Here is a 27,631-nt window from a genome sequence, read left to right on the forward strand (position 1 = left end):
TATAATATTATTTAAATCCTGTGATGTTTGCTTTACCTCCACTGGAAATTGTATCCCAGCACAGTCACCATAATTCATCAGAATGAAAGAAAAATCACCTCCTGAAATTAAAACCACTTGAAAGGTGATTGCCTGAAAAGAAAAGAAACAATATTACGATTCATATTCTACACAGTCTGACCTTGTGCCTGAAAAAGAAAAACTATTTACCGGTGCTGAGTGAAGATTTAATACATTCATATCCCATGTTAGTACATAGTCCCATGTTGCAACAAAGACCCAAGAAGCAGAAAAGCCCTTATGAGGGAAATACTGGTTTATATCCTGAGTGGCGCGAGTGAGCACACTTCCACTAGTGTACTGCTGATACCAGTATCTGCCTAAACCAAAGTCATCGAGCTCAGTCCAGAGCGGAGCAATGAAATCTTCAGCTCCATATGTGGGAAATGGATAAGGGTGAGCTTCTGGTAAAGGTTGGCTGAATGTAAGGAGTCCGTTATTATTAACCTAAAATAAGAAAAATCAGTTCAAATCCAGCAGTAAAGTATGAACTGGCTTATTTGTATTCACATCAGACTGCCAATGGAACTAGATTCTCACATATGTATAGTTGTACTTGCGGCCAAAGAATGTAAATGGAGTGGAGAAGGCAACATCTATGTAGGATTCACCACCACTTTCAAGCTGTTCTGTGTCTCCTGCCGCTGAGCCGAATGGATAGAATATCACTGGTGCTGCAAATAGAATCAACACAAAAAATACAAATGAAGATGTGAGTGTTTACAAGTTAGAATCTCATAATTATGGCGATTTTGACATGAACAAACCATTCATTCAAATTCAGTCAATTAATACCTGTCCATGGAGTTGTTGTTGGAATGGCTGTCAAAGAAAAAGAGTATTCAATTATTAAACACTTCTGTAAAGTACATTGAAAAATGCATTGCACAGTCATATGATGAGTTGTCTAACAGTCACAGTATTATAACTTGTTGAGAATGTGGTGGTTGCTGAAAGAATGAACACAAATACTTGGAACACCCAATATACTTCATAATCTCACCTGACGGCGGCAGTTTTTTGTCCTGAGTTGATGTATTTCCTACTGAAATGGGAACTTGTGAGTATTTGATTGTTCTGTCTTTAATTACCTGTCAGTGGTGTTGTTGTAGGTTCTACTGTAGTGCCTGTAAAAAAAACAAAAAAAAACCCCATAACATTATAAAACCCTTATGTAAAATACATACAAATGTTTCATGGGTGTATGATATTTGTCTTGCAACTCAACTCATTCTCACTCTTTAGGCACACCATACTTTAGAAATAAACACAAGCTCGGACATGTTTTAGCTAGCAAAAATATCTTGATATTTTAAGAAGCTAGCTTTAAAAGCACATATACCCATGACCTTTGTTATATATATATATATATATATATATATATATATCACTGATAATACTAACACATTATTTGGATGAAAGTCCTACCTATTCCGTTGTTCACAAGAAAGGCCCAACGACCCGGAACATTTATGTTACTCGTGTTCTTGAGGTTTGGGATGTCGTAGCCACTATATGCATCATAATGAATGACATTATAGTCAGTGGAGTTTATTGTGTCATATCCAGCCTATTAAAACCATGAAAAAAAGAATGTTATGTATAGATACAGAGATGGTATATAATATTATTTCAATCCTGTGATCTTTGCTTTACCTCCACTGGAAATTGTATCCCAGCACATTCACCATAATTCATCAGAATGAAAGAAAAATCACCTCCTGAAATTAAAACCACTTGAAAGGTGATTGCCTGAAAAGAAAAGAAACAATATTACGATTCATAGTCTACATAGTCTGTGACCTTGTGTCTGAAAAAGAAAAACTATTTACCGGAGCTGAGTGAAGATTTAATACATTCATATCAGAGGTTTGAACATAGTCCCATGTTGCAACAAAGACCCAAGAAGCAGAAAAGCCCTTATGAGGGAAATACTGGTTTATATCCTGAGTGGCGCGAGTGAGCACACTTCCACTAGTGTACTCCTGATATGAGTATCTGCCAAAACCAAAGTCATCGAGCTCAGTCCAGAGCGGAGCAATGAAATCTTCAGTTCCATATGTGGGAAATGGATAAGGGTGAGCTTCTGGTAAAGGTTGGCTGAATGTAAGGAGTCCGTTATTATTAACCTAAAATAAGAAAAATCAGTTCAAATCCAGCAGTAAAGTATGAGCTGGCTAATCAGAACATTTGCATTCATATCAGACTGGCAATGGAACTGAATTCTCACGTATATGTCATTGTACATGCGGCCAAAAAACATAAATGGAGTGGAGAAGGCAACATCTATGTAGGTGTCACCACCAGTTTCAAGCTGTTCTGTGTCTCCTGCCGCCGAGCCGAATGGATAGAATATCGCCGGTGCTGCCAAGGGAAGGAACACAAATATATGTGAGTGTTTACAGAATCTGTAAAGAAGTCAGAATCTCATAATTATGGTGATTCTGACGTGAACAAACCGTTATTTCAAAAGTCAGTTAATACCTGTCCATGGAGTTGTTGTTGGAGTGACTGTTAAAGAATAATTAAGTATTAAATTATTAAACGCTTCAGTAAAATACATTAAAAACACATTGCATATTATATGATATCAATCACAGCATTACTTGATGAGATCATGAGAAAAACAATTACAAACACTATTATATACCTCATGAACTCACTTGACCAGTGCAACTATTTTCTGTTTATGTATTTTCTATTGAAACAGGACATTGGGACAAGCGTATTAAAAACGGTAACACTTTACAATAGTTTCATTAGTTAACAAATTTTGTTAACATGAACAAAGACTGAACAATACTTTTTAACTGAACAATTAACTTCAACATTTACTAATACATTATTTAAATCAAAAGTTGTAATTTTGTTAAAATCAAAAGTTGTATTTGTTAACTAATGTTAACTGTGCACTGTGAACTAAAATGAACACAATGAACAACTGTATTTTTATTAACTAACATTAACAAAGATTAATAAATACTGTAACAAATGTATTGCTCATTGTTAGTTCATGTTAGATAATGCATTAAAGTGCCCCTACTATGCCACTATTTTAAAGTCTCCTAATTTTGATTTGGAGGTCTCCTACAACAGGTTTACAGGCATCAAAGGTCAAAAAACACTTTCATTTTCTCATAATACACTTTGCACATCACCACATTTTTCAATGATTCTCAAACGACTCGTCAAATGAATCAATCTCTCTAAATCCCTCCTTTCAACGAGGTATAACTCTGCTCTGGTTGGCCAGACAGCTCAGTCTGTGATTGGTCTACTACATACAGCACCTGTCAGAAGCTACAAGCCCATTACCATAACTGAAGTTCAGCTCAGGATGCTTCCTAAAGCTCAGCGATTGTACACACTGTAAAAGACAGTAACCCGTCAATTTTACCACATCAATCCGAGCGCAAGTCCGATGATGAAACATTGCAAGGACGACTCGAGCAGGAAGTTTCTCAGTGATACGCTGCTCAGTTTGAGGTACATTATGAGATGTTGCATCTGTAATTCCTCACCCTCAGCTTTAACAAGTGTGTGTCCATCAACAAAACGATGTGTATATTTCTAATTTATTGCAGTGCACAGGCGGGAACTGTATCAATAACAGTGCAAATGTTCGCCCAGCACTAACATGAATGACTGATGTAACATTAAAGTTTGAGTAACAAATATGGCTCCATCCTTTATTTACTCAAAGTAGTGAGAACGACAGACAACCTGCATTAATAGACACAGTTTTAGGTAATAGTGGCCCACAGCTGATTAGCAGAAGTATTTCAGTGTGTATTTCAGTTAGCTGGAAACTTAAACAAAAAAACCCCAGAAAAGTAAGTATTTTGAATACCCAGTAGAAAATATATACATCAATAATTATTCATACTTCCAGGTTGTGATTCTGAGGAGCAAGTCATTCCAAATAAACTGGGTACTGACCCATCTTTCTAGACCAAGCATTTACGAATCCCGCGTTGAACTCCCGAGATTTGAGAAGCAGTCGTCAGTAAAAATGACGTGTTGTGGGACTTGCTACTGCCAATACATACACAACATGCTGCTGCTGTACAATATAGCGTACATGAATTACCCGTAGCAGATCTATACAGGTGGAGCTGGGGAAGGTGGAGGGCTTCTGAATGCGCGCTGCATTGCTAAGGCAAATGCTACCCAAGTATTTGAAGGTTGAGCAGCGGGCTCATTGGCTACTGATATGGCAGGAACCAATCAGCTGCCTATAGATAACGATGTGATTATGAACAGGTGAGTAAAAGGACCTATTAGCCTGCACTAGTAGCCTAGAAATCTAGACGCACCCTAGCGGCAGCAAATTTTATTTTGCAGCCAGTGTCGTCTAGCAACTCTCCGTTGGCTTGCGAGCTGGATAAACCAAACTCTAGTCAGGCCAATCACATCGTGTATAGAGTCGGTGGGCGGGCTTAACATAATGACGGCAGAATTGTGACGGTTCCGTGTGAATTCCCTGCTACTTGAAAACAAAGAAGAGCTGCTGTAGCTGGAGAACAGCGGTCTTTCGAAACGGCTTTGGCCGCTACCCTGGAAGACTTGGAGTTAAGCTTTTCTTTGAGAAAAGAACAAAGAACGGCACTGAAGTCATTCTTGAAAAAAGGAAGATGTGTTCTGCGTTTTGCTGACCGGATATGGCATAAGTTTAGTCTATCAACTAGCTCCGCTGGTGGGAAAACGCTCTGGTTGGTTGTAGCGCAATCCTATTGAGTGCAGAGGGAATTTGAAAGACAACCGTTTATCCCGCCCCTCGGATTGAGCCCTGCCAATGGTGTGTTCCCAGACCCAACATCTTGATGTGGGTCTGGCTTGTCAGGCTACTGTACTAGAGTTCAGGCCCGGATTGGCTAATCGGGAGCACCGGGAGAATTCCCGGTGGGCCGGTCTGTTTTATTGGCCAGGAGGGCCGGTGTCCAGTCATAGCGCAGCCCCACTATTTTTTTTATTATTATTTTCTCGCAGCCCAACAAAAAAAAATAAAGTCACTTTGTTAGAGATGTGCTAACAAAAAATAAGAGATACAAAACGAGGATAATAGCCTATAGGCGCAAAGGCGGCGCTGAAAAGGCCAGAATAATAAAACATCTCTAGAAACTGAAGCGGCCAAATAGCCTACGAGTCAGGGCCGTACCGACCATTGAGGTCTCCGAGGTCCGGACCTCGGTAATTTTTGCTGAGTGTATAATGAACGTTGTGAAATAATTGCCTAATATTGACTCTAATTTGGTGCTGCAATGATTCGCATATCGCGACGATAACCGACCTCATCATCTGAGCTGCTTCAGCACTCAAACACCGCTCGTCGGCAATGGCTAAATGTTTGAGATGACCGATCAAAGCAAGCGGGATTTATGTTCACAGAAGCGCGAGCCGCGTCCGCGCGCGAATCCCAACGCGACGCTTCACGAGATAAGGTGCAAGTGGTTAAACTAAACAGCTGTTTTACGATAGAAATTTTAAACGACCGACATAAATAATCACTTTGCAAAGACTGTATCAATCTAAGCTCAGCTTCAGGAAGGGGAGATTTACAGGTAAAGATAAAGAGACTGAGAGAAGAAGAACGAGAGATGGAGATGAGAGAGGAGAGCAGGTAGAGCAATAGCCTATTACATACTGTGCCAATAATGAGAATAACTTTATTACAATGGATTCCTATTTAACACAGATGTTCTTTGCCAATGACAGTGGAAAAATAATATGCCGCCGAACCCCCTAGCAAGATCACTTTTGGGACCTCTGTATTTATAAAACCCTGTTTACTGATATTGCACTGAATAGAAAATTATATTTTTGAAAAATACAATGAATTACAAGGCTGTACAGAACAGTGCATTATTGCAGACTTAGGCTCAATCCCAGTTCACCCCTTGTCCCTTGACCCTTGACCCCTCCGTTTTGCGCGTTCCCGTGAAGGGGTAGGGTTGTCTCGATTCTCTTTTGGTTGGAGGGGCAGCACTAGGGGTAGGGGGAAGGGCCAGATAGCCCTTGAAAGATTGGGCCTTATACTGAGGGTTTAATTACATTATTTTAGTCAGTCGGGAACTAAAGTGGGCCGGTCTAAGGCATGAAACTCCAGGGCTGAAAATGAGTCCCAATCCGGCCCTGCTAGAGTTCCACAACTTTGCAGAACGTTTACATTCATAAACAGCTATTTTACACACTGCATGAGGGAATATTCGAAAAACCATAATAGGGGCACATTAACTAAAGTTAACACATGAGACCTTGGGCCCTATCATAAACCCAGCGCAATGCGGTGGCAGGCGCGACGTAAGTGTTTTTTGCCAGTTTCAGCCTGACGTAGTTATTATTTTCACATCCTGCGCCACGTTGTTTAAATAGCAAATGCATTTGCACCCATCTGTTCGCTCATGGGCTGCTGGGCTGAAAACGAGGTGTGTTCGGGCGCATTGTTGGTGCATTGCTATTTTGAGGCAACTGAATTTTTATTTAAAAAGCGTGTTAGTAATATGCGCCTATAGGGGGGTGCACAACGTGTGTACATTCTGCTTATTACACACACAGGGCTGCACAGCAGCACACAAACATGCCAAATATTAAGAATAAAAGGATTACAATATAAAAGATTTTTAATTGTGTACATAAAGATATGGTGGAATCCGGCTTCCCGTCTTTCCTCTTCCAAATTCCACCATGCAAATAGCAATCCGCAATGTTGCAAGCACAACTGGCTTTTAAAGGGAATGGGAGATGAGACTCTGATTGGTTTACTGCACATTATGCCCAAAACACACTCATTACTAATTAAGAGAATAGGCACAACCCTTTTAGACCATGCACGGGGCGCGCCAACCATTTTTTCCATCGCTAAACGAGCAAAAGTGGATTCAGACACGCCCTGAGTTCACTTGCGCTGTGAGCTTTAGACCATGCGCTTAGATCGTTAAAATAGGGCCCCTTACTGTAAAGTGTTACCCAAAAAAAATGCGGTACTGTTTTTAGGAGGAGGGACATTCATTTTCTAGAGAGAATTTAATTGTGCTCAAAATTGTATATTGAGTCATGTATAAGGAATATATACAGTATTATTGGTCCCTTTTCTGAGAAGACAAAGACTACATCTGAAATGTGTATTTTTGGTCTTTGTTCTTGGAAGAGAAGAAGTGTTTTTTAGCCTTAGTTTATTATTTAAAAACTTATTAATGGAAAATTCCTTATTATTTCTTCCTTATTATTTATTTAATGAAGTACAAGTCTCACATTCTGGCGTTATGTTATAAAAAATGGGAACAGTTCCTTGTCTGTGTTTTTATTTGAGCTCCATCAGATGAGGCGTTACATTTAGGAACATTCTCCTGCCATTTACTGTCACTGGCAGGGACTATTTTAAGCATGGCATCTAATTATTAATGACTGCAAAAAAAGTAACATATCAATAGCCTACATATATATTTTTGTCGATATAATTAGTGTTGTGAATGCAGTCACGACTGAAGGGGTTGAAGGCTTTGCGTCTGTCCTAATAATGTCATTCAGCCATGATTGTGTTCACAATACAACACGGCCCCTCATACCTTATTGCTTACTTATCTATTCTGTAAAGTACATAAAAGCATTGCATAGGAATGTGATGAGTCATCTATCAATCACAGCATTATTACCTGGTAGAACTGTGGTGGTGGTGGTTTCTGAAAGAAAGACATTTTATCGGCTAATGGATTATGTTATCTGCACTCTTACGCTTACATAGAAATAGGCTCATGACTAATTACCTGGTATGGTTGCTGTGGTTTCTGTGGTGGTTTCTGAAAGAAGGAAAACAAATATAAACACCATAAAAAACCGCATGAACTCAATTCATGAATGCCGTTTTTTTCTTTTTTTTCTGATAAACTGATTTCTCAGGTTCATTTTGGGTTTGTTCAATTGACACCATTTGGCGACAGTGTATAAGTACTGGCCAGTGTTGTTGTTTTGCAGGTATTGTTGTTTTGCTTTTTGTAAAAAAAAAAAATAATAATAAGGTTACACTTTATTTTAAGGTGTCATTGTTACTGTGTAATTATATATTTAAGTACTGAGTAATATTAAGCAACTACATGTACTTACTATAGGGTTAGATTAGGATTTGATTGAGGGTTAGTTTCATGTAATTATGCATAATTTACTGTTATTACTATGGTAAGTACATGTAACATATGTAACAAGGATACTGTCAAATAAAGTGATAGCAAAAATAATTATTTTACAGTCCTGTTCCCCATGTACATTGTAACGGTCACCAGCTGGAGTGCCCTTGAGAGCCACCAGAGGGCACTCCACATAAGACTATTATCACTCACAAACTACATTTCCCATAACTCACTGCCCGGACTCATCATCACTTATCACTTATCACTGATCACATTCACCTGTACCTCATTCACTGATTGCATTCACCTGTGTCTCATCATCCTGTTAGTCTCAGTCTATTTACACCATGTTCATTCATTCACTCACCGCGAAGTCTTGTTTAAGTGTTAAGGCCTCATTATACTTCTGCGTCTGACCTACGCCGGAGCCTATACGCCGTAGGCAACGTGTTGGTTTTAATTTATACTTCTGTGTCGTTGTCCACGTTGACGCGCACCTAGGGAGCATGTGAAACCCCGAGGGAGGGGTTCTGGCAGACCAATCACAGCGCTTGTGTCCGCGTAGAATTGACGCGTTGTTACATTTTTGGAGAGGTGCACGTCAGTGTACGCCGTAGGATACGCATGCTACACACAGCCTACGACGTAGCTACGGCGGCAGTTCGACGCAGAAGTATAAATAGGCCTTTACACTGCAATTCCGAGCGGTTTCCCTGGTTTCTTGTCTTTTGGTTTATTTGGATTTCTTGCCCTGTTCCCTGGATTACTCTTTTGCCTCTGGTCCCTGCCTGTTTTGTTTGTTTCTTTGTTGGTTTGTTTGGACTGCCTACCTGTGTTTTGACCTTTTGCCTGTACACTGGATTACGCCTCTGGATTACCCACAATAAAGCTGCGTTTGGATCTTAACCCTCGTGTCTCGGAGCAGGTTGGTAACATACATACTATGTACTTATTATCGTAATTACAATAACTGGGTAGAACTAGTTACTAACCCTGAACTTAAACCTAACCCATGTAGTTACCCTATATTGGCCAGTACTTAGGTAAGTACACTGTACTGTACCGTACATGTAAGTGCACGTATAGTAAAATAAAATGAAACAAACACTTCTGTAAAGTATATACGAATGTTACGTATCATCCATCACTCACAACACTTTTCAACTTTAACAACATAGGTGACATAGATTCAATAAGATAGGGCCCCTTATTGTAAAGTGTTACCCCCCAAAAAATGCACTTGTCTATGGTTTTCTACTTGCTCTTGTTAGTCAGAGGTGTTTTTAGGAGGAGGGACATTCATATTCTAGAGAGAATTTAATTGTGCACAAAATTGTATACTGAGTCATGTATAAGGAATATATACAGTATAATAAACGGAGCAATTCCAAGAGGGTCCTCACACCATCGGTGCTCGGGCCCTAATTATTGGTCCCTTTTCTGAGAAGACAAAGACTACATTTGAAATGTGTATTTTTGGTCTTTGTTCTTGGAAGAGAAGAAGTGTTTTTTAGCCTTAGTTTATTATTTATTATTTATTTAATGAAGTACACGTCTCACATTCTGGCGTTATGTTATAAAAAATGGGAACAGTTAATTGTCTCTGTTTTTATTTGAGCTCCATCAGAAGAGGCGTTACACTTAGGAACATTCTCCTGCCATTTACTGTCTCTGGCAGGGACTATTTTAAGCATGGCATCTAATTATTAATGACTGCAAAAAAAGTAACATATCAATAGCCTACATATATATTTTTGTCTATATAATTAGTGTTGTGAATGCAGTCACGTCTGAAGGGGTTGAAGGCTTTGCGTCTGTCCTAATAATGTCCTTCAGCCATGATTGTGTTCACAATACAGCACGGCCCCTCATACCTTATTGCTTACTTATCTATTCTGTAAAGTACATAAAAGCATTGCATAGGAATGTGATGAGTCATCTATCAATCACAGCATTATTACCTGGTAGAACTGTGGTGGTGGTGGTGCTGGTGGTGGTGGTTTCTGAAAGAAAGACATTTTATCGGCTAATGGATTATGTTGTCTGCACTCTTACACTAACATAGAAATAGGCTCATGACTAATTACCTGGTATGATTGCTGTGGTTTCTGTGGTGGTTTCTGAAAGAAAGACATTTTATCGGCTAATGGATTATGTTGTCTGCACTCTTACGCTTACATAGAAATAGGCTCATGACTAATTACCTGGTATGGTTGCTGTGGTTGCTGTGGTGGTTTCTGAAAGAAGGAAAACAAATATAAACACCATAAAAAGCCTTATGAACTCAATTCACGAATGCCGTTTTTTTTTCTTTCCTGATAAACTGATTTCTCAGGTTCATTTTGGGTTTGTTCAATTGACACCATTTGGCGACAGTCTATAAGTACTGGCCAGTGTTGTTGTTTTGCAGGTATTGTTGTTGTGCTTTTTGTAAAAACAAAATAAGGTTACACTTTATTTTAAGGTGTCATTGTTACTGTGTAATTATATATTTAAGTACTGAGTAATATTAAGCAACTACATGTACTTACTATAGGGTTAGATTTGGATTTGGTTGAGGGTTAGTTTCATGTAATTATGCATAATTTACCGTTATTACTATGGTAAGTACATGTAACATATGTAACGAGGATACTGTAAAATAAAGTGATACCAAAAATAATTATTTTACAGTCCTGTTCCCCATGTACATACTATGTACTTCTTATAGTAATTACAATAACTGGGTAGTAACTAGTTACTAACCCTGAACTTAAACCTAACCCATGTAGTTACCCTATATTGGCCAGTACTTAGGTCAGTACCAGAGAATGTCTAATAAGGCGAGAAGTTTCACTCTCAGTACACTTCCGGCTTCTGAAATGGTTGCAGTTCCAATTTGATTCCATATGAGGGCGCTCACAGGACGAGTGCAGAATGAATGGAGGTCTATGGCAGTATACCCATCAAAATCCACTTTTCTCAGGATATAATTTTTTGTCTTGTAATTTGAATATTGTATTCGAAAGGAGATGCAAAGAAATTACACATTGCTGGGTGTTAGATTTTTAAGAGTCACTTATTTGCTTTAAAAAGTCTTTTAAAGTGTCAATGACGTCATACACATGTACGACCAGAGATACTGCTTTACGGCAATCCTTCAGTCACTCTGGTGCTTTCGCGCTCTGCACTTTCTTTTCTCTTGAGGCATCGACAACACAGCTGACACAGGTAAATACACGTGCTAGAAGAGTTTTTGTTTTGTTTGTTTCTGGTCCCGCTTCGGATGCCACGATGCCATCAAGCGGTATCTCTGGTCGTAATCAGTCCTTCACTGACCAATCAGCGTTCATTAGCAGAATGCTAGCGTGTTATGGGCAACAACAACTCAACCTGTAAGAAATCGAAAAGACATAAGTACTCGTTCATTTAACTTTCGACCTATAACCCATGTTGAACTTGCAAAACCTACTATCGAATCTGAGATTTCTCAACGGCAATCGGGTGAAAGAGACCAATTTAGCCGTCTAGCCCCATAGACTCCCATTCATTCTGCACTCATGGGCGATCGCCCCCAGTGGAACTGTGGTGGAACTACAACCAAAATTCGGTACAATAGGACTTAATAGAGAGTGGGCAGGCTCTCCGTAGACGGGCTCTGGTCAGTACACTGTACTGTACGTACATGTAAGTGCACGTACAGTAAAATAAAGTGAAACAAACACTTCTGTAAAGTATATACAAATGTTACGTATCATCCATCACTCACAACACTGTTCAACTTTAACAACATAGGTGACGTTTTCAGAAAAACTGGTTTGAAGGATCTAAGGATTCTCAATAGCAACCTGTTAGTGTCTTACTTTGAGAGAACAAATATGTGTTGTGTTTTATTTACTTTGTTTTTATATGATTCAATTTTATAATAATTTATAATCATTAGTAATTTATGTAATTGACAATTGACTTATTTAATCCTTTATTCATATTATTTGATTTTCATCATTTATTCATAATTTTTTTGTATTATTATTATTTATTTGTCATTTTATGTTTTTATATTTCATATTATATTTATTTCCTTGCTCTTGCAATGCTTGCTATTGTTGTTTAATCTTATGAATGTGAGGTTATGGGATGTTTGTCTTCATGAGAGAGAGTATCACAGGACGATGATGTGAAGCAGTAATTTTCCATTTTTTGTGCATTGCTATAATAACACTTGTTGGATTTGTACTGATCAGATGAAGTCTGAGCACTGAATAGTGTAACATCTAGATGAAGTCTGAGCATTGAAACATACGCAACTAAGATTATTCAATAAACACTTTTTACTATCATCACTTCATCTCCTGCTTCTGCTCTTCTCTGGCTTTCTCAGTCAAACTCTCAGGCTAATAGAAGACTGATTTCGTCTGGCAGGGATCAGTGTCCGGGGTCGGATCTAATATAGCCTATCTGATATGTTTGATGTGGAGATCCATCCGATCTAACGAATTCAAAGGTTTATATTTACCTATAGCCTGTATTGTTGTTTCAGTTGTTGTTTGTGCACTGGCTGTTAAAGAGAAAGAGATTATTAAATTGAGAAACACAAAATTGTATATAGTCTGCCACATAACGCCCGTTTCACACATACTCCGTGTGCGTATGCGGTGCGTGTTGCAGTGCGTATGCGGTGAAGGAGCAGCACGCGCTATACAGTGCTTTCACATATGCTGCGTTTGCAGTGAATAACTGATCCGCGGCTGTACCACAAACACATACTTACTATTTGTTATTTCAAATCCAGAAGTTATGCGGCAACTTTTATTTAAAAAAAAGTTTTGTCAGCATTGTGATTCTCTTTGTACACATACACACTCTTTAACGTTTAAACACAATTTAGGCTAAACAACGTAGGGCTATTATCCCATGCATTACTTCTACTTATATTAAGTTGCTCAAGCAAGTGGTCAAATATTTAACCATGTAAGCTACTTATATTAAAATCGCAAACATTTTAAATTAAAACTTAAAATTGGCAAAAACAGCCGACTCTCATGCCTTTTCTTTTTCATTAAAATTTTAATACAATAGATCTTGCATGTCACAAAGAACTTGTTTTTCCACCTCCACGAATGAGACAAGTGTTGTTCATTATGTCGCCTTGTTGAGGTAATTTGTATTTTTTCTTGCTTTGCCCCGGTCTTACTCCGGTTGCATACGCACCGCAACACGCACAACACACGGAGTAGGCTATGTGTGAAACGGGCGTAAGACTGATAATCTAACAGAAATTAAACCATACTCAGTGTCAGGACTGATATGATCACCAGCAGAAGCTGTGAATCCAGAAATAATCTCATGATGAAGTCAGAGATGAAACCAGCATGTAGGAGTCCTTCTTCTGTAATCAGGGGGAAATTTATTATTCTCACTATATAGATTTTAACCTTGAATAAGGTAAGTGATAATAACTTTATTAAATATTTTCAACTTTGAAATATGATTGTATGAGCCACTTTGAAGTTGGAAAAAAATCCAATATTCTAAAGGTCCCACTTTATATTAGACATCTTTAACAAACCAAAAAATATTTTTATTTTTTATTACTAACAAATAATGGTAAATATTTATTGAACACATTTTGCGGTTTAAAAAAATCAGAAACACATTAAGCGACTTGATTTGCTAATTGCTTTACATTTATTTATTATATTTATAGCAAAATATACCCATTATTATAATATTATAATTAGTTTAATCCATTATACAAGTAAGGACAAATTGTGAGAGAATATAGCTTATGGAGAGTAACATTAAATAGAAAGATTGGACTTACCGTTCTTCTAAGATGCTCTGTGGTGGGTTAGGAGGAAGTGTGACTGATATTTATCAGCACTGCCTACAGAGAAAAAAGATTCCTGGAATGGAAGAATGTTTTTTAGTTTTTTTTTTTGGAACATAGCCAGCAACTCTTCGAAAAACAAAATTCCTTCAGAAATAATAACAATACTTTATATAGACCTGTATACTCTTCACATATTAGCCTATAAAAAAACAAAAACAACAACAACTAAAAACAATGGTACACGATTCAATGCCTGCAACATACTGTATCAAAAATATGATACCATTCTCCTGCACAATGGTATCACAACAGTACTATTTACAGTGGGTGTTTTATGATTTACACATCAAGTGTCTATCACACTGTTACGGATCTATGAGGGAGGACTCAAATGCAGAAATTAGTGATCAAGGGTTTATTTGAAAGACAAGACAGGATATTGTGAGGGAGAGGAGGTGAACGGTCCAAACAGTAGGCAGGGATGAGGCACAAAGACAGGCATGCTGAGAGAGCGACCGCTGAATCCAGCAGGATGACAGTAGGAGGGAAGGTAGACACAGAATGGCAGCAAAAGATATGTTCAAGCACAACATAAACATAGAGACATGAAACCAAGACAACACAGACAAAGCTGCCAGGGCAGAATCCTGACACACACACACACACACACACACACACACACCCTGAGAATGTCTGCGCAGAAAGCGAGCTCAGAAAAAATAACAATGACAATGTAGTACCATGTAATATTAATGCACATGGATTTAAAGCCCCAGCTCCTTTTACACAAATAAAGTACTTGAGTAAAAGAACAGATACCCTAATAAAAGAGTATTCCAGTAAGTAGGCTACTCCTTTTCAATTTTACTTGAGTAAAAGATTTTTAATGTATTTAAGCATTAAAAGTAAAAAGTACTGATCGATTAATGTTTATTTTGTAATTTAGACTTATATACTTTTCTATTTAATAATTTTAGATTATATATTTTATATAATCCTATGGTTAAAAATACCTGGGGGAGGGGGGTTGCTGCATGGGTCTGACATCATTATGAATTATTATGAATTGTCAAGTAGCCAGTCAGTAAGAAAGATTAGTGGATACAGATATACATCATAAAAAAAAAAAAACTTTATATTTTCTTACCAAAACTTGTCATACACTATCAAAACATTCAATTAAAATATCAATTTCGGTAACTGCATGATAACTCATGTGTGGAAACCATTGACTGTAAAAAAAAAATGAAAGACGAAACAAAATATAACATATTAGTATTAAAAAAAGAGGAAAAACAACATGTGTTGACAATATAAAAACAGACGTCACATGGGGCAAAATGCATAACACAGGCTATATTTATAACATTTGAAACTGATATGGTGATACACAAATGTGGAAATGTCTGCATTCCAGCAGGCTTGAACAGCTCGCCCTTTTACAGTCGAGTCGTGACCTAAATTCGTGACCCTTTTCACTGACTGTGATGATGCAATTTTTAAATGCATGTATAACACAGTATACTTTGTTTATAGTACCTTTGCATCCAATAAAAAAAAAAAAAACTAGATAGAGTGACAACATAATTGCCATATTTCTCTCTTCTGACTGCCGTTTTCAATCTCTCTCTATTTTTTTGCTCTTTTTGAAAGTTGTGAAAACACTGAACGTGGATTTTTTTCGTTCGCTTTTTGAGCAAAGGGGAACACAAAAAATATATTTAATGTAGTCTCACATTCACCGCTATAGAAGTTTACCCAACTAATTTGATGCAAAGGTAATATAATACAAAGTATAGTGTAATAAATATACATACATAAAAATAAAATAAAAAAATAAAAACTTTGCCGGATTTACGATGTTGATCACCGTTAAAAAGTGTCATCACAGTCAGTGAAAAGGGTCCATTGCTGAATTCTGAATCGCATCATAATAGAGATGCTGCTTCTGTACAGGATTTTAAAGGACAACTCAAAACACATCTGTTTTCAATAGCTTTTAATCAGTTACAATTGTATTATGTGTTGCCTTTGTGATGCTCTTTTCTCTTGCCTAATTGAAAACTATATAATTCAAAATAATATATTAATTTTAAAATGTATCATTAACATGACGGTAATTTAAACGTAGCCGTTGTTAAAATAATATAGCTAATAAAGCAAAACAGTAACCTAAGCAAAAAAAATAAGATTAGGCCTATTCCCAAGTCCACTAGCAAACAGCGGTATCGCACATAAACAACTTTATACTGTCTTAAAGGGACTTTGCTATAAACTTGTTGCTTATTCATTATTAATGCTATAATTTCTGTCAACTTATTAAGCCAAATGCCTTTGTAAACAAGCCTAATTTATTTTTAAGGACAAATATTTACAAAGATAAAAAAAAATTAAAAAAGAAGAAACATTTTGTAATATGAAAGTGACCTTTCTCACCACTGAGATTATTTGGGGTGTTTAAAAGGGAAAGCATATATAAACCCTGTGTCTTGTTTCAGTGTTTGTGGGTTCTTGACTTTGTAATGTTGTTTGTTCTGTTCCTGAATCATGTTCCCTGTTACCTAGTCTGTCTAGTTTTGAGTTTATCTAATAAAGCTGCTGCACATGAATCCTGCTTCCTCCTTTGATTCAACCCTGCATCGTTACAGTATGCTTCTAGTAAACCAAGTTGAAGAGGAAGGTCAGGTTTAATTTCATTGTTCACATGCCTCAGATCAGTTTAGTTTTAAACCCTTGTAACCTTGCAAGAGATCTGATAATACAAAAGCATGATGAGAAAAGGGAAAAAGAGAATGAATTATTATTATTCAAACAAAATGAACAGAAAAAGGTGGATCAAACACAATTAATGTAGTTTTTTTTGTAGGCTATGATGATTTGGATTTGTACATTATGTGGATTTATTGTGCATTCGATAGGCTACTTCGACCACATTACCAATGAGGAAGTCCTGCAATGAAGCAATGCCAAGCCTTAGTACGGTACAATGATTACACGCCGCCGCCTACCTGTATATGGCTGTCTGGACAGAAATAATGGCATTATATTACTAATTCACTGGTGTAAAACAGTATGGCAAATGGAGCAAAAGAGGAATAACAGGTTTACTTTCACTATCGACACTGCATATCTAGATTAAACCCGTCATACCTCATTGAATGTGAGAGAACATATAAGCATTCACCTTCTTGAAGAGTGACATTCCTCTGTTAATCTCAGGTCAAAATTGAAACAAATGTCAAAGCTGATGGGAAATGTTATGCAAAGTCTGCATTTCCATCCTCAATGACTTGATTTGCTGATTAAGTTCCCTGAATAAGGGATGTTTTAATGGCAAGGATATTTGATTTAAGATATTAATGAACCAGCTGAACTTTTTTTCTTGTATGAGTTACATTTTATGATATTACAACCCATTGGCATCAAAACCTGAAGCATGATCAAGCGCCCCTCGGCGTCAGTCTATGGAAGAATTTGGAACTCCGTTGCTTTCAATGGGAAACCTGTGGCGTCACCCATAGACATTATAAATACATAGACGCCCTATTGGCCGCTTTGGAATGTTGCTGCGATACGTCAACACGTCCACCATTTTGCCGAGGGCAAAACTGCGCTGTAAACAAACGCAAGTAAACGGGTGAGCTGCGGTTTTTCTGGATAAAAACAAAAATAACGATTACACCGATTTCAGTGGTTTGTATAAAATCTCAATAGTTACACTTAGCCTATAAAATATTTTTTTAATAAGGAATTGTCAAAGCAGCTTGTCATGTATTTGGCTTTTTATTCTTGGATAAGAATTGTGAAGACCCCCATACTGAGATATAATTAAATTTTCACATTAAATAAAATAAAGTTTTCTTATTGTGGAAAAAGCATTTTCTGTGTTTAACCCGATTTTAGCTTTTCTTGTGCTTAGAACTGACCGCCATTGAGAAAATGAAACGGCAAATTAAATCACACTGGCAGGCTGCTTTCTGTATTTTTATAGCACTAAAATGATAGATATTTACAGATAGATACTCCAAATATACAATAACAAAGATAACTGGTGGATACTTTATATGGTACAGCTACAGTGCAATGCAAATAGTAAATAGTTTAGTGTATAGTCAATAAAATAAAATAAACAGTATACAGCAAATAAAATAGTAATGAATAGTATAATTATATAATATCATAAGCACAATAACATGATAATATATTGATAATAGCATATAGTTTATGTATAATACTCATAGACTGATAATACTATAATAATAGCAATAGAATATGAAATATCAATGACAGAATATAGACAATAATAAATAATAAGTTAAATAGTGACTAGTAAATAGTACAATAATTTAACAGCATAACTATAATAGATTGATAATCACAAGTGGTATAATATAATAATAATAATAATAATAGCAAATACAATGTAATATCAATTGCATAGACAATAATAAAAATAGTAAATGAAATAGTGACTAGTACCTACCCGAAACGAATACTTGTCATAAAAGTCGGTTTTAAGAAAATATAAATGAATATTTAGATTTCTGAAAATTTCATTTATAATATAAAATATAACATTTAAGCTAAAACTATAATATAAATCATGTCAACTCATGTCTGAATTTTCACAGCTAAGTTAACTAGCGACATCGCTAGCTCTTTAAGTCTGACTCCGGTGGCCAACTAACGTTACTATTACTAATTATATAATGACCAAATACAACCAGAAACAAATGTTCAGTCTTGCTTGTGAAAGGTAATTCCCCGAGACCTGTTTTCAATTGTGCGGCGATTTGTACAGCCCCAAGCAGCACACGACTTTATGCGAGTTATGGGAAAGTTGCCCTCCGCAATATGGCGGCACCGTTGACGTACGATCCAGCGGCCAATAGGGCGTCTATGTATTTATTATGTCTTTGGTTGAGCGTACATCAGTTGTACACATGTTATTGTGGTGCATTGTGGGATTGAATGAGTGCACTCAATAACATTCACTATGGTTTCGGACAGACGGACACCACTACAAAAGACTGTCCCCTCAAATAGTGTCCTATTTAAAGGCGATTTCGGACACAGCCTTACCTGGCTATCCACCTAAATTGCCTTCATGGTATCGGCCTCAGATCTCTAGACAGGCTTAAGGAGAGATCAGCGAAGGGCGACATGTTTCAGGTCGATGAGGAAGTCAGAGAAGCCCCATAGATTAAGATGTGGACCCTCAGCCGAGCAATGGACTGTGTCTTCCTCACCTCATCAGCCGTCATCTGTTGCATGGCACACAGTCATCAACAAGAAAACCTTTGTCGACCATTATTGCCACTCCAGGTTTCAACAGAGACAATCCCAGACTGCTTAAAAAGCTCCTTGTCACTGACATATCCTGCATACAGGGATGACACAAAGGTGACCACACCATGTGGTGCCATAGGCGCCGATTTATGTTTTCCTCCGTGGGTGCTCATGGGCGCACGCCCTTTAAAAAAAAAAAAAGTAGTCAAAAAATGTTTGCATTTCAGAACCTTAGGAAATGGACAGCGGCCGACACGAACACACACACCCATTTACTAAATGAAGCCGTAAAGTAGGCTATCTTTCAACTCAGGACAGCGCCACTTCTCACAAATACAGACAGGATTGGACTTGGAGATGAAAAGTTTAACTGACACGTAACCGTGATCAGCTTCGTGGGAAATTAATAATCAATGTCACACAAGTCCACACAGAAAAAATTTGATTTGGTCGTGGGTTGATGATGGAAGAGGGACATTCATGTTTTTAGCTGTAGTGCAGATGTTACAAAACACTTTGTTTTTTTGTGGAGTCATAAGCTATCCAGGGGAATTTTCCTTTCCAACTAGCCTGGTATGTCCCTTATGTCATTGTCCATCTTCACTGCAACTCCTAGCTTCACTGTAGATCCTAGCTTCGCTGCTGCTAGCTTCGCTGTTATGTGCTTCTGACAGGGCACTTGTGGTGGATGTCGATACACTCGCATCATTATTAGGTTTTGCTTTTTTAATAAGAAATCTGTCCATTTTAGTCTCACTCTGAATCTGATTACCGAAAGCACATACACGCACGGCACTGTATAGTGGGGGGATGGAGCGGGGTCACTAAAGAGGCGTTTTCATCCGAGAAACGCTGTGATTGGTGGATAGGATATGGAGCAGTGTGACAGACGCTTCACATAGCACCAACTGCATTGTTTAATTTTAAAATGATTGTAGCCTACTGGCAGTCTGGCACACGTGGGTGCTCAGTATTTTCCGTGTGGTGCTCGAGCCCCGGAGCATCGGCGCTTTAGAGCATCGGCGCTAAATTATCCAAACTGACAGAGTGTTTTAAAGATATAAATGATTGGATGATGCGTAATTTTCTTTTATTAAATCCAGACAAGACAGAGGTAATACTTATCGGTTCAAAAAACCGCGCACAAAACCTCTTACAATACAACTTTAACATTGTAGGAAGTCCTGTTACTTTATCCTCTACAGTAAAAGACCTGGGTGTTATACTCGACTGTAACCTGTCTTTTGAAAATCATATTTCATATGTTACAAAAACAACCTTTTTCCACCTTAGAAACATTGCTAAGCTACGTAATATCCTATCAGTTTCTGATGCAGAAAAGTTAGTTCATGCATTCATGACCTCGAGACTAGATTACTGTAATGCTTTATTAGCTGGTTGTCCTGCATCCTCAATAAACAAGCTACAGTTAGTCCAGAATGCCGCCGCTAGAGTTCTTACTAGATCAAGAAAATAATATCATATAACACCGATTTTATCATCACTGCATTGGTTACCTATAAAGTTCCGTATTATTTACAAGGTATTGCTACTGACTTATAAAGCCCTAAACGGCTTAGCTCCAGTCTATTTAACGGATCTTCTATCGCCCTATAATCCATCGCGCTCTTTAAGATCACTAAATTCAAGGCTTTTGGTCATACCTAGGATATCCAGATCAACCAAAGGAGGGAGATCATTTTCACATTTAGCTCCAAAACTCTGGAATAGCCTTCCTGATAGTGTTTGTTGCTCAGACTCGCTCTCCCAGTTTAAAACTAGATTAAAGACGCATCTTTTCGGCCAGGCATTCATATAATATTTTTAATCTTACAGTTCAAACTACAATCCGGCCTCTATTTCATAAATGCCAGAGGAGAACTGGCCCCCGACTGAGCCTGGGTTCTCCCAAGGTTTTTTTTTTTCTCCATTAGGTCACCTGATGGAGTTTTAGGACACCATTAGGTCACTTGATGGAGTTTTTCGGTTCCTTGCCACTGTTGCCTTTGGCTTGCTCAGTTGGGGATATTTTGGGGATATTTTATTTTATTTTATCAATCAATAAATTCCACTTGAAACAAACCTTGTTGTATTATTTTAATTTAATACTGTGAAGCTGCTTTGATACAATCTGTATTGTGAAAAGCGCTATACAAATATATTTGACTTGACTTGACTACAGTATGTGTGGTGCCATGCCGATTAACCCCTTGAAGGTGCAGTGGAACTTGTAATTGGAGAAGACTTCACTTTGAAGCAGGAGAGAGGATGGAGTTTGGCAATGCACTTCCATGCAGTCGTTCACCACTTGTGTGTCTGGGTAGTCCTGAAACTCATTTGGTAGATGAGCCTTGACTTCCTCCTCAGACATCCATATGCGGACAGAGCCAAGAACGGTGTACAAAAAATTGGCCCAGGTTGTAATATTTCGGCTAACTGTAGACTGATGAATGTTGAATCTTTGGGCCAGATCCCGCTGTGTTAGACCAACTGAGAGGTGGATCATGAAGAGGAAGAACTCATCAATGGGCTGCAGGGACTTACCCTATAAAAATAACAAGGTACTTTGCAATTATGTACATAGGCTGAGCTTTCACTGAAAATGTAAAATTAAGTTTTATTTTTCTATTTCTTTATTTACCCGTGCACTGCCTCTTGTTCCAGCTTCACTCCTCATTGTAGTTGCTCTTGCTCTGGTCAAACGAATCATGTTGTGGGATGCAGGTTCAATGAGTTTCCAGAAAGTCATTAAATGCCTGTAAGTCATGAATCTAAATGAGATGCAAGACATATGTATACATATATACAAACACACATACATATACACACATATTATATATATATATATATATATATATATATATATATATATATATATATACATATACACACACAAACACACATCCATACATATACATTTACACATACATACAGACATTTTAAAGGTCCCGTTTTTCGTGTGTTTTTGAAACTTTGATTGTGTTTACAGTGTGCAATATAACATGTGTTAAAATTTTGCGTGTAAAAAAACACAGTATTTTTCACACAATTTACTTATCTGTATACCGCTGTTTTCACTGTCCTTTGAACGGGCTGATGACTTCCTTGTTCTATGAAGTCCCTCCTTCAGAAATACGTAACGAGTTCTGATTGTGCCAGCGGATCCTGTGTTGTGATTCGACAGCAGCTTAGCGCACTCTTACCATAACGTGGAGATGTATGCGCTCAGGGAAGGCCAAACAAAGGTGATTTGACTCGGGATGAAAATAACAGCGTCTCGACGACATGGCGACAAACACACTCTACAAACGCAACTCTTCCTCTTCTCTGTGGGAGCGCAACAAGACCACGCCCCCCTTTTTGTGTATTCCTGTGGGCGGAGGTTATGGTGCGTTCAAGTCCTCCTGGGAAGTTCGTACGTACGAGGTGGGAATTCGTGCTTATAACGGCATGTGCGTTCAAGTCACTTTCGTTGGAGCAAAATGGCGGAGTACTTTCTCTTAATTAATTACACAAAAATACAGTTCTTAGGTAAGGTTCTTAAACTCTTGTTCTAGAAAATGAAGAACAAAGAAATGTGCATCAGGTGTACTTTGTATTTTTATGTTTTAAATTAATTTATGAAGCCACTGCCAACACATCGTTACATGTTGCATTGTTATAATATAATACTATCATATTCTGTGTTGGCGATTAGCTAACTGAGCTGTTAATAGAAAAGCCTGACAATATCACAGCTAAATACCTTTATGTACTGTGTATTCCGCCATGTTAATCACTGACACGCCCCCAACTCGTAAAGATCGGAGCTTAGAGAAAATCCCGAGCTCCCCACTGGTATTTACGACATTGTGGTGGCGTTCAAGTGCGTTCAACTCGTAAATACGATATGAGATGACTTGAACGCACCATTAGTCAAAAAACTGTTCTAGTGACTTCATTAAAGAAGGAAGTAGAGGGATGTAGTCCAAACGGGCCGTTCGATGTAGGTGACTTCTGTTAAATAAAATATCTCGCTTGGCATTGAACTTTGAGCTTTATAATTTTACAGATATTATTTATACTCTAACAACAACATTACACACTAACTAAAGTTTGAAACATGGGATCACGAAGAACGGGACCTTTAAAACATACCTAGTGTAGAACCTTATATCATCGTCAGAAGCAGCAAATCGCCCCAAACAAAATCTTTGACTCCTCCACCGGTCTCATTAGTTGCTCCACCTTTTTATGGAGATCTTCAGTCTGATCCAGTGCATTATCAACTGCCGCAGGTTCTGGAACTGAACAATAATCATGTTCCAGATAATGGGCATCCATTGGCATCCACTTGAGTGTAAATCTCCCTTCTTTGCCATACCCTGGTGCGCCTTGGTTCAGCAACGGATTAGCCATTCCACTGGAATAAGGTTGGTAAGTTACAGCTCCCTTTCGCAGCAAGCGACACCCTTTAGGGGTCAATGGCTCATTCAGATCATCACTTTTAAAGTGACGACTGCAGACCCTTGTGTGAGATGTGATGTTAAATCTCTCATGTCGAATGTTGTGAATCCACACTCTGCGTGTTTCTTCGTCCACAGGAAAAGTGTAGAAACTCAGTATAGAGTTAAACTTTGAGGAGGCCTTAGATAACGAGACACAACAATGTTCAGCCGAACTACTGTCTTCCCGCTGTTGATATTTAAATTTCTGGAAGCCATCACTACAATGCTTAACTACATACATATAATACTTAAATTATAAATCGCTATCAAATGAATTTTATGAAAGTTTTGCCACTAGTACACTTCGCTACAGACCTTATGCGCCAGAGAAACAAGGGCGCAGCCATCTTTAGAATATTGTCTTTGAACTTTTTTGTGGTCGCTCTGTATATTTCTGTGGCATTGCTGTCCAGGAGTAATTAGCTGGTGAAGTGGATTTACTTAATGTAAAGTTAACGAAAGTTATCATGAGGATTGTAATGTTTAAAGCAGATGTCTTAACAAATGTCAGTAGACCGGGAAGATTTTAAAACGAGCCGTTCCTTCATAAATACGCAAAATCGCTGTGAAAATACAGACCGGAAGACAAAAGACAACTAGCGCAGCGCTGAAAAGTTGCGGGGCTACATAAGGTCAGAGAATGTCTAATATGGCGAGAAGTTTCACTCTCACTACACTTCCGGCTTCTGAACTGGTTGCAGTTCCACTCTGATTCCATATGAGGGCGCTCACAGGATGAGTGCAGAATGAATGGAGGTCAATGGCGGTATACCCCTCAAAATCCACTTTTCTCAGGATATCATTTTTTGTCTAGTAATTTGAATGTTGTATTCGAAAGGAGATGCAAAGAAATTACACATTGCTGGGTGTTAGATTTTTTAGAGTCACTTATTTGCTTTAAAAAGTCTTTCAAAATGTCAATGACGTCAGAATGCTGACGTCATTAGCAGAATGCTAGCGTGTTATGGGCAACAACAACCCAACCCGTAAGAAATCAAAACGACATAAGTACTCGTTCATTCAACTTTCGACCTAAAACCCATGTTGAACTTGCAAAATCTACAATCAGATCTGAGATTTCTCAACGGCAATCGGGTGAAAGAGACAAATTTAGCCGTCTAGCCCCATTGACTCCCATTCATTTTGCACTCATGGCGAGCGCCCCCAGTGGAACTCTGGTGGAACTACAACCAAAATTCGGTACAATAGGGCTTAATAGGGAGTGGGCAGGCTCTCCGTAGACGGGCTCTGATAAGGTCTAGAACGCGCTATGCGGAAGTAAAGACGCTGGCTGAGATTCTACCGGAAATACGTCTGCAGCGTTCGTGCACAGGGCGTATTCAGATGTTATGTCTCCTTAATTCTGACTTTAGCCCCACCTACAGGACAAGTTTATCATTTCAGATGGAGATTCTTCCTTTTCTTCTACTTTTTTAAACAACTGTTACACCAACTGTTTGACCACAAACACGCAATGTTCTAAAAATCGAATGAATCGCGGGTGAATCAAATAATAAATTAAATGCACAATCAAATAAACAAGCTTTGAATAAACTTCGAAAAAGGGAGAAAAAGATTCCCATCTTTTTTTGTGGTTGAGATCAAAGCTTGTGTATATCAGACTGGTATTTTGGCACAAAATCATTTTTCACTTCTAGAAGCAAGTCAGATTGCCAACATAAACATGATATGCCCTCATTGTCAAAAACCATAAACAAAACTGTAAAATTGTGACCCAGACTATGTTTAATATGAGGGGTTGGCACTTTGTTATGCTGCCAATTGATGTCCAGAAACCAGCTGAAAGCTGCTGTCCTCAAGTTCTATGGTTAAAAATATATTACACAGTAATGTCCATGAGAACGATACATGCACATATTTTCGATATGGATGAGGAATGCTTCTGGTAACTGGAGTTGTAGACACAGAACAGGTTTAATTGCATTGTTCACATGCTACAGTTCGACGTTTAAACCCCTGATACTTGTTAAAGATATCTGATAAAACAAAGCATGAAAAGACAGAGAGAAAAAAAGAGGATTAATGATTATTATTCAAGCTAAATTAGGTTGGAACATATATGATTAATGTAATGAATTATTTAATTATCTAATGTATCATATTCACATTGTCATTTTTTCATCATATTTCATTATATATGCTCATTTATGTTTGTGTTTGGATGATATGTGTGTTATATACGAGTATGTGAGAATAAGAAGTTGAAGGGAGAGAAAATATAAAGGTTCCCTTCCTGCTGAGTGACATTTTTCTCTTTAATCAGTTTCTACATCTTCAAGGTCACCATTTTAAGCTTTTTGAGTCTTGTATTACGGTGTCTTTTTGACATCTCTTAACTTCAGCTCAACGAAACTTGGCACTCCACGATTAACCAGCTCTTGTTTTATCTGAAACAAAGATGGACAATGCATTTTATTTCCATTGTACTCTATTGGTTTTGGAAGTCTGTAAAAAAAAAATTGAGATCGTTTAAAATAATAAATAAAGCCACAACTGTCAGATATAAAGTCAGAGATATACGATTAGAGATATAAAGGTTTTTTTTGTTTTTTTTAACTCTAAGGTGGAAATGTGCTTCCATTCAACAACTTTTGAATGAAAGTGTGACTTACTTTCTGCAAAACAACCTCAAAGTTTCCACTCTGTCTCAAGTCTAAAAATGACCGTAGTTTTATTTGAACTCCTATGACATTTTCTAAAAGGAAACACACACATAATGAGACATAACACACACCCCCACACCCATATATATATATATATATATATATATATATATATATATATAAACAAACTGATGAATACTAACACATTATTAAAAAAAAAACTCCTACCTGTTCCGTTGTTCACAAGAAAGGCCCAACGACCCGGAACATTTACGTTACTCGTGTTCTTGAGGTTTGGGATGGAGTTGCCACTAGATGCATCATAATGAATGACATAATAGTCAGTGGAGTCTTTTGTGTCATATCCAGCCTATTAAAACCATGAAAAATGTATGTTATGTCTAGATACAGAGTCAGTATATAATATTATTTCAATCCTGTGATGTTTGCTTTACCTCCACTGGAAACTGTATCCCAGCACAGTCACCATAATTCATCAGAATGAAAGAAAAATCACCTCCTGAAATTAAAACCACTTGAAAGGTGATTGCCTGAAAAGAAAAGAAACAATATCACGATTCATAGTCTAACAGTCTCCGACCTTGTGCCTGAAAAAGAAAAACTATTTACCGGTGCTGAGTGAAGATTTAATACATTCATATCCCATGTTTGAACATAGTCCCATGTTGCAACAAAGACCCAAGAAGCAGAAAAGCCCTTATGAGGGAAATACTGGTTTATATCCTGAGTGGCGCGAGTGAGCACACTTCCACTAGTGTACTGCTGATACCAGTATCTGCCAAAACCAAAGTCATCAAGGTCAGTCCAGAGCGGAGCGATGAAATCTTCAGCTCCTTGTGTGGAAAATGGGTAAGGGGAAGCTTCTGGTAAAGGTTGGCTGAATGTAAGGAGTCCGTTATTATTAACCTGAAATAAGAAAAATCTGTTCAAATCCAGCAGTAAAGTATGAGCTGGCTAATCACAACATTTGCATTCATATTAGACTGCCAATGGAACTAGATTCTCACATATGTATAGTTGTACTTGCGGCCAAAGAATGTAAATGGAGTGGAGAAGGCAACATTTATGTAGGTTTCATAACCACTTTCAAGCTGTTCTGTGTCTCCTGCCGCTGAGCCGAATGGATAGAATATCGCCGGTGCTGCATATAGAATAAACACAAAAAATACAAATGAAGATGTGAGCAGTGTTTACAAGTTAGAATCTCATAATTAT

General features: G+C 37.8%; 1 protein-coding gene and 1 long non-coding RNA gene across 4 annotated transcripts in view; both read right to left on the minus strand.

Annotated features, from left to right (window-relative positions):
* LOC311306310 (uncharacterized protein) overlaps positions 1-27,631 on the minus strand; it is a 34,537-nt gene that overhangs the window by 1,103 nt on the left and 5,803 nt on the right. For 2 of the 3 annotated variants that reach the window (XM_084434634.1, XM_084434633.1), the window contains 9 exons: positions 27,424-27,557; positions 27,026-27,322; positions 26,851-26,946; positions 26,624-26,765; positions 1,152-1,187; positions 856-882; positions 601-734; positions 211-507; positions 37-132 (listed from right to left, as the gene is read on the minus strand). In XM_084434634.1, coding sequence (XP_084290760.1) covers positions 37-132; positions 211-507; positions 601-734; positions 856-882; positions 1,152-1,187; positions 26,624-26,765; positions 26,851-26,946; positions 27,026-27,322; positions 27,424-27,557 — 1,259 coding nt within the window. Of the gene's footprint in view, positions 1-36; positions 133-210; positions 508-600; positions 735-855; positions 883-1,151; positions 1,188-1,488; positions 1,631-1,716; positions 1,813-1,892; positions 2,190-2,290; positions 2,425-2,544; positions 2,572-7,712; positions 7,740-7,823; positions 7,857-10,144; positions 10,187-10,270; positions 10,304-10,387; positions 10,421-12,678; positions 12,721-13,452; positions 13,552-13,986; positions 14,019-26,623; positions 26,766-26,850; positions 26,947-27,025; positions 27,323-27,423; positions 27,558-27,631 lie in introns of those variants that run through there. The other variant, XM_084434635.1, reaches the window with a different exon arrangement.
* Positions 21,384-22,398, minus strand: LOC311306311. Its single transcript, XR_014630158.1, has 3 exons — positions 22,339-22,398; positions 21,926-22,040; positions 21,384-21,829 (listed from the first exon to the last, which is right to left on the minus strand). It is a non-coding gene; the product is annotated as an uncharacterized lncRNA (long non-coding RNA).

The sequence above is a fragment of the Rutilus rutilus genome (genome assembly GCF_951802725.1).
Source record: "Rutilus rutilus genome assembly, chromosome: 16".
NCBI classification, from domain to species: Eukaryota; Metazoa; Chordata; class Actinopteri; order Cypriniformes; family Leuciscidae; genus Rutilus; species Rutilus rutilus.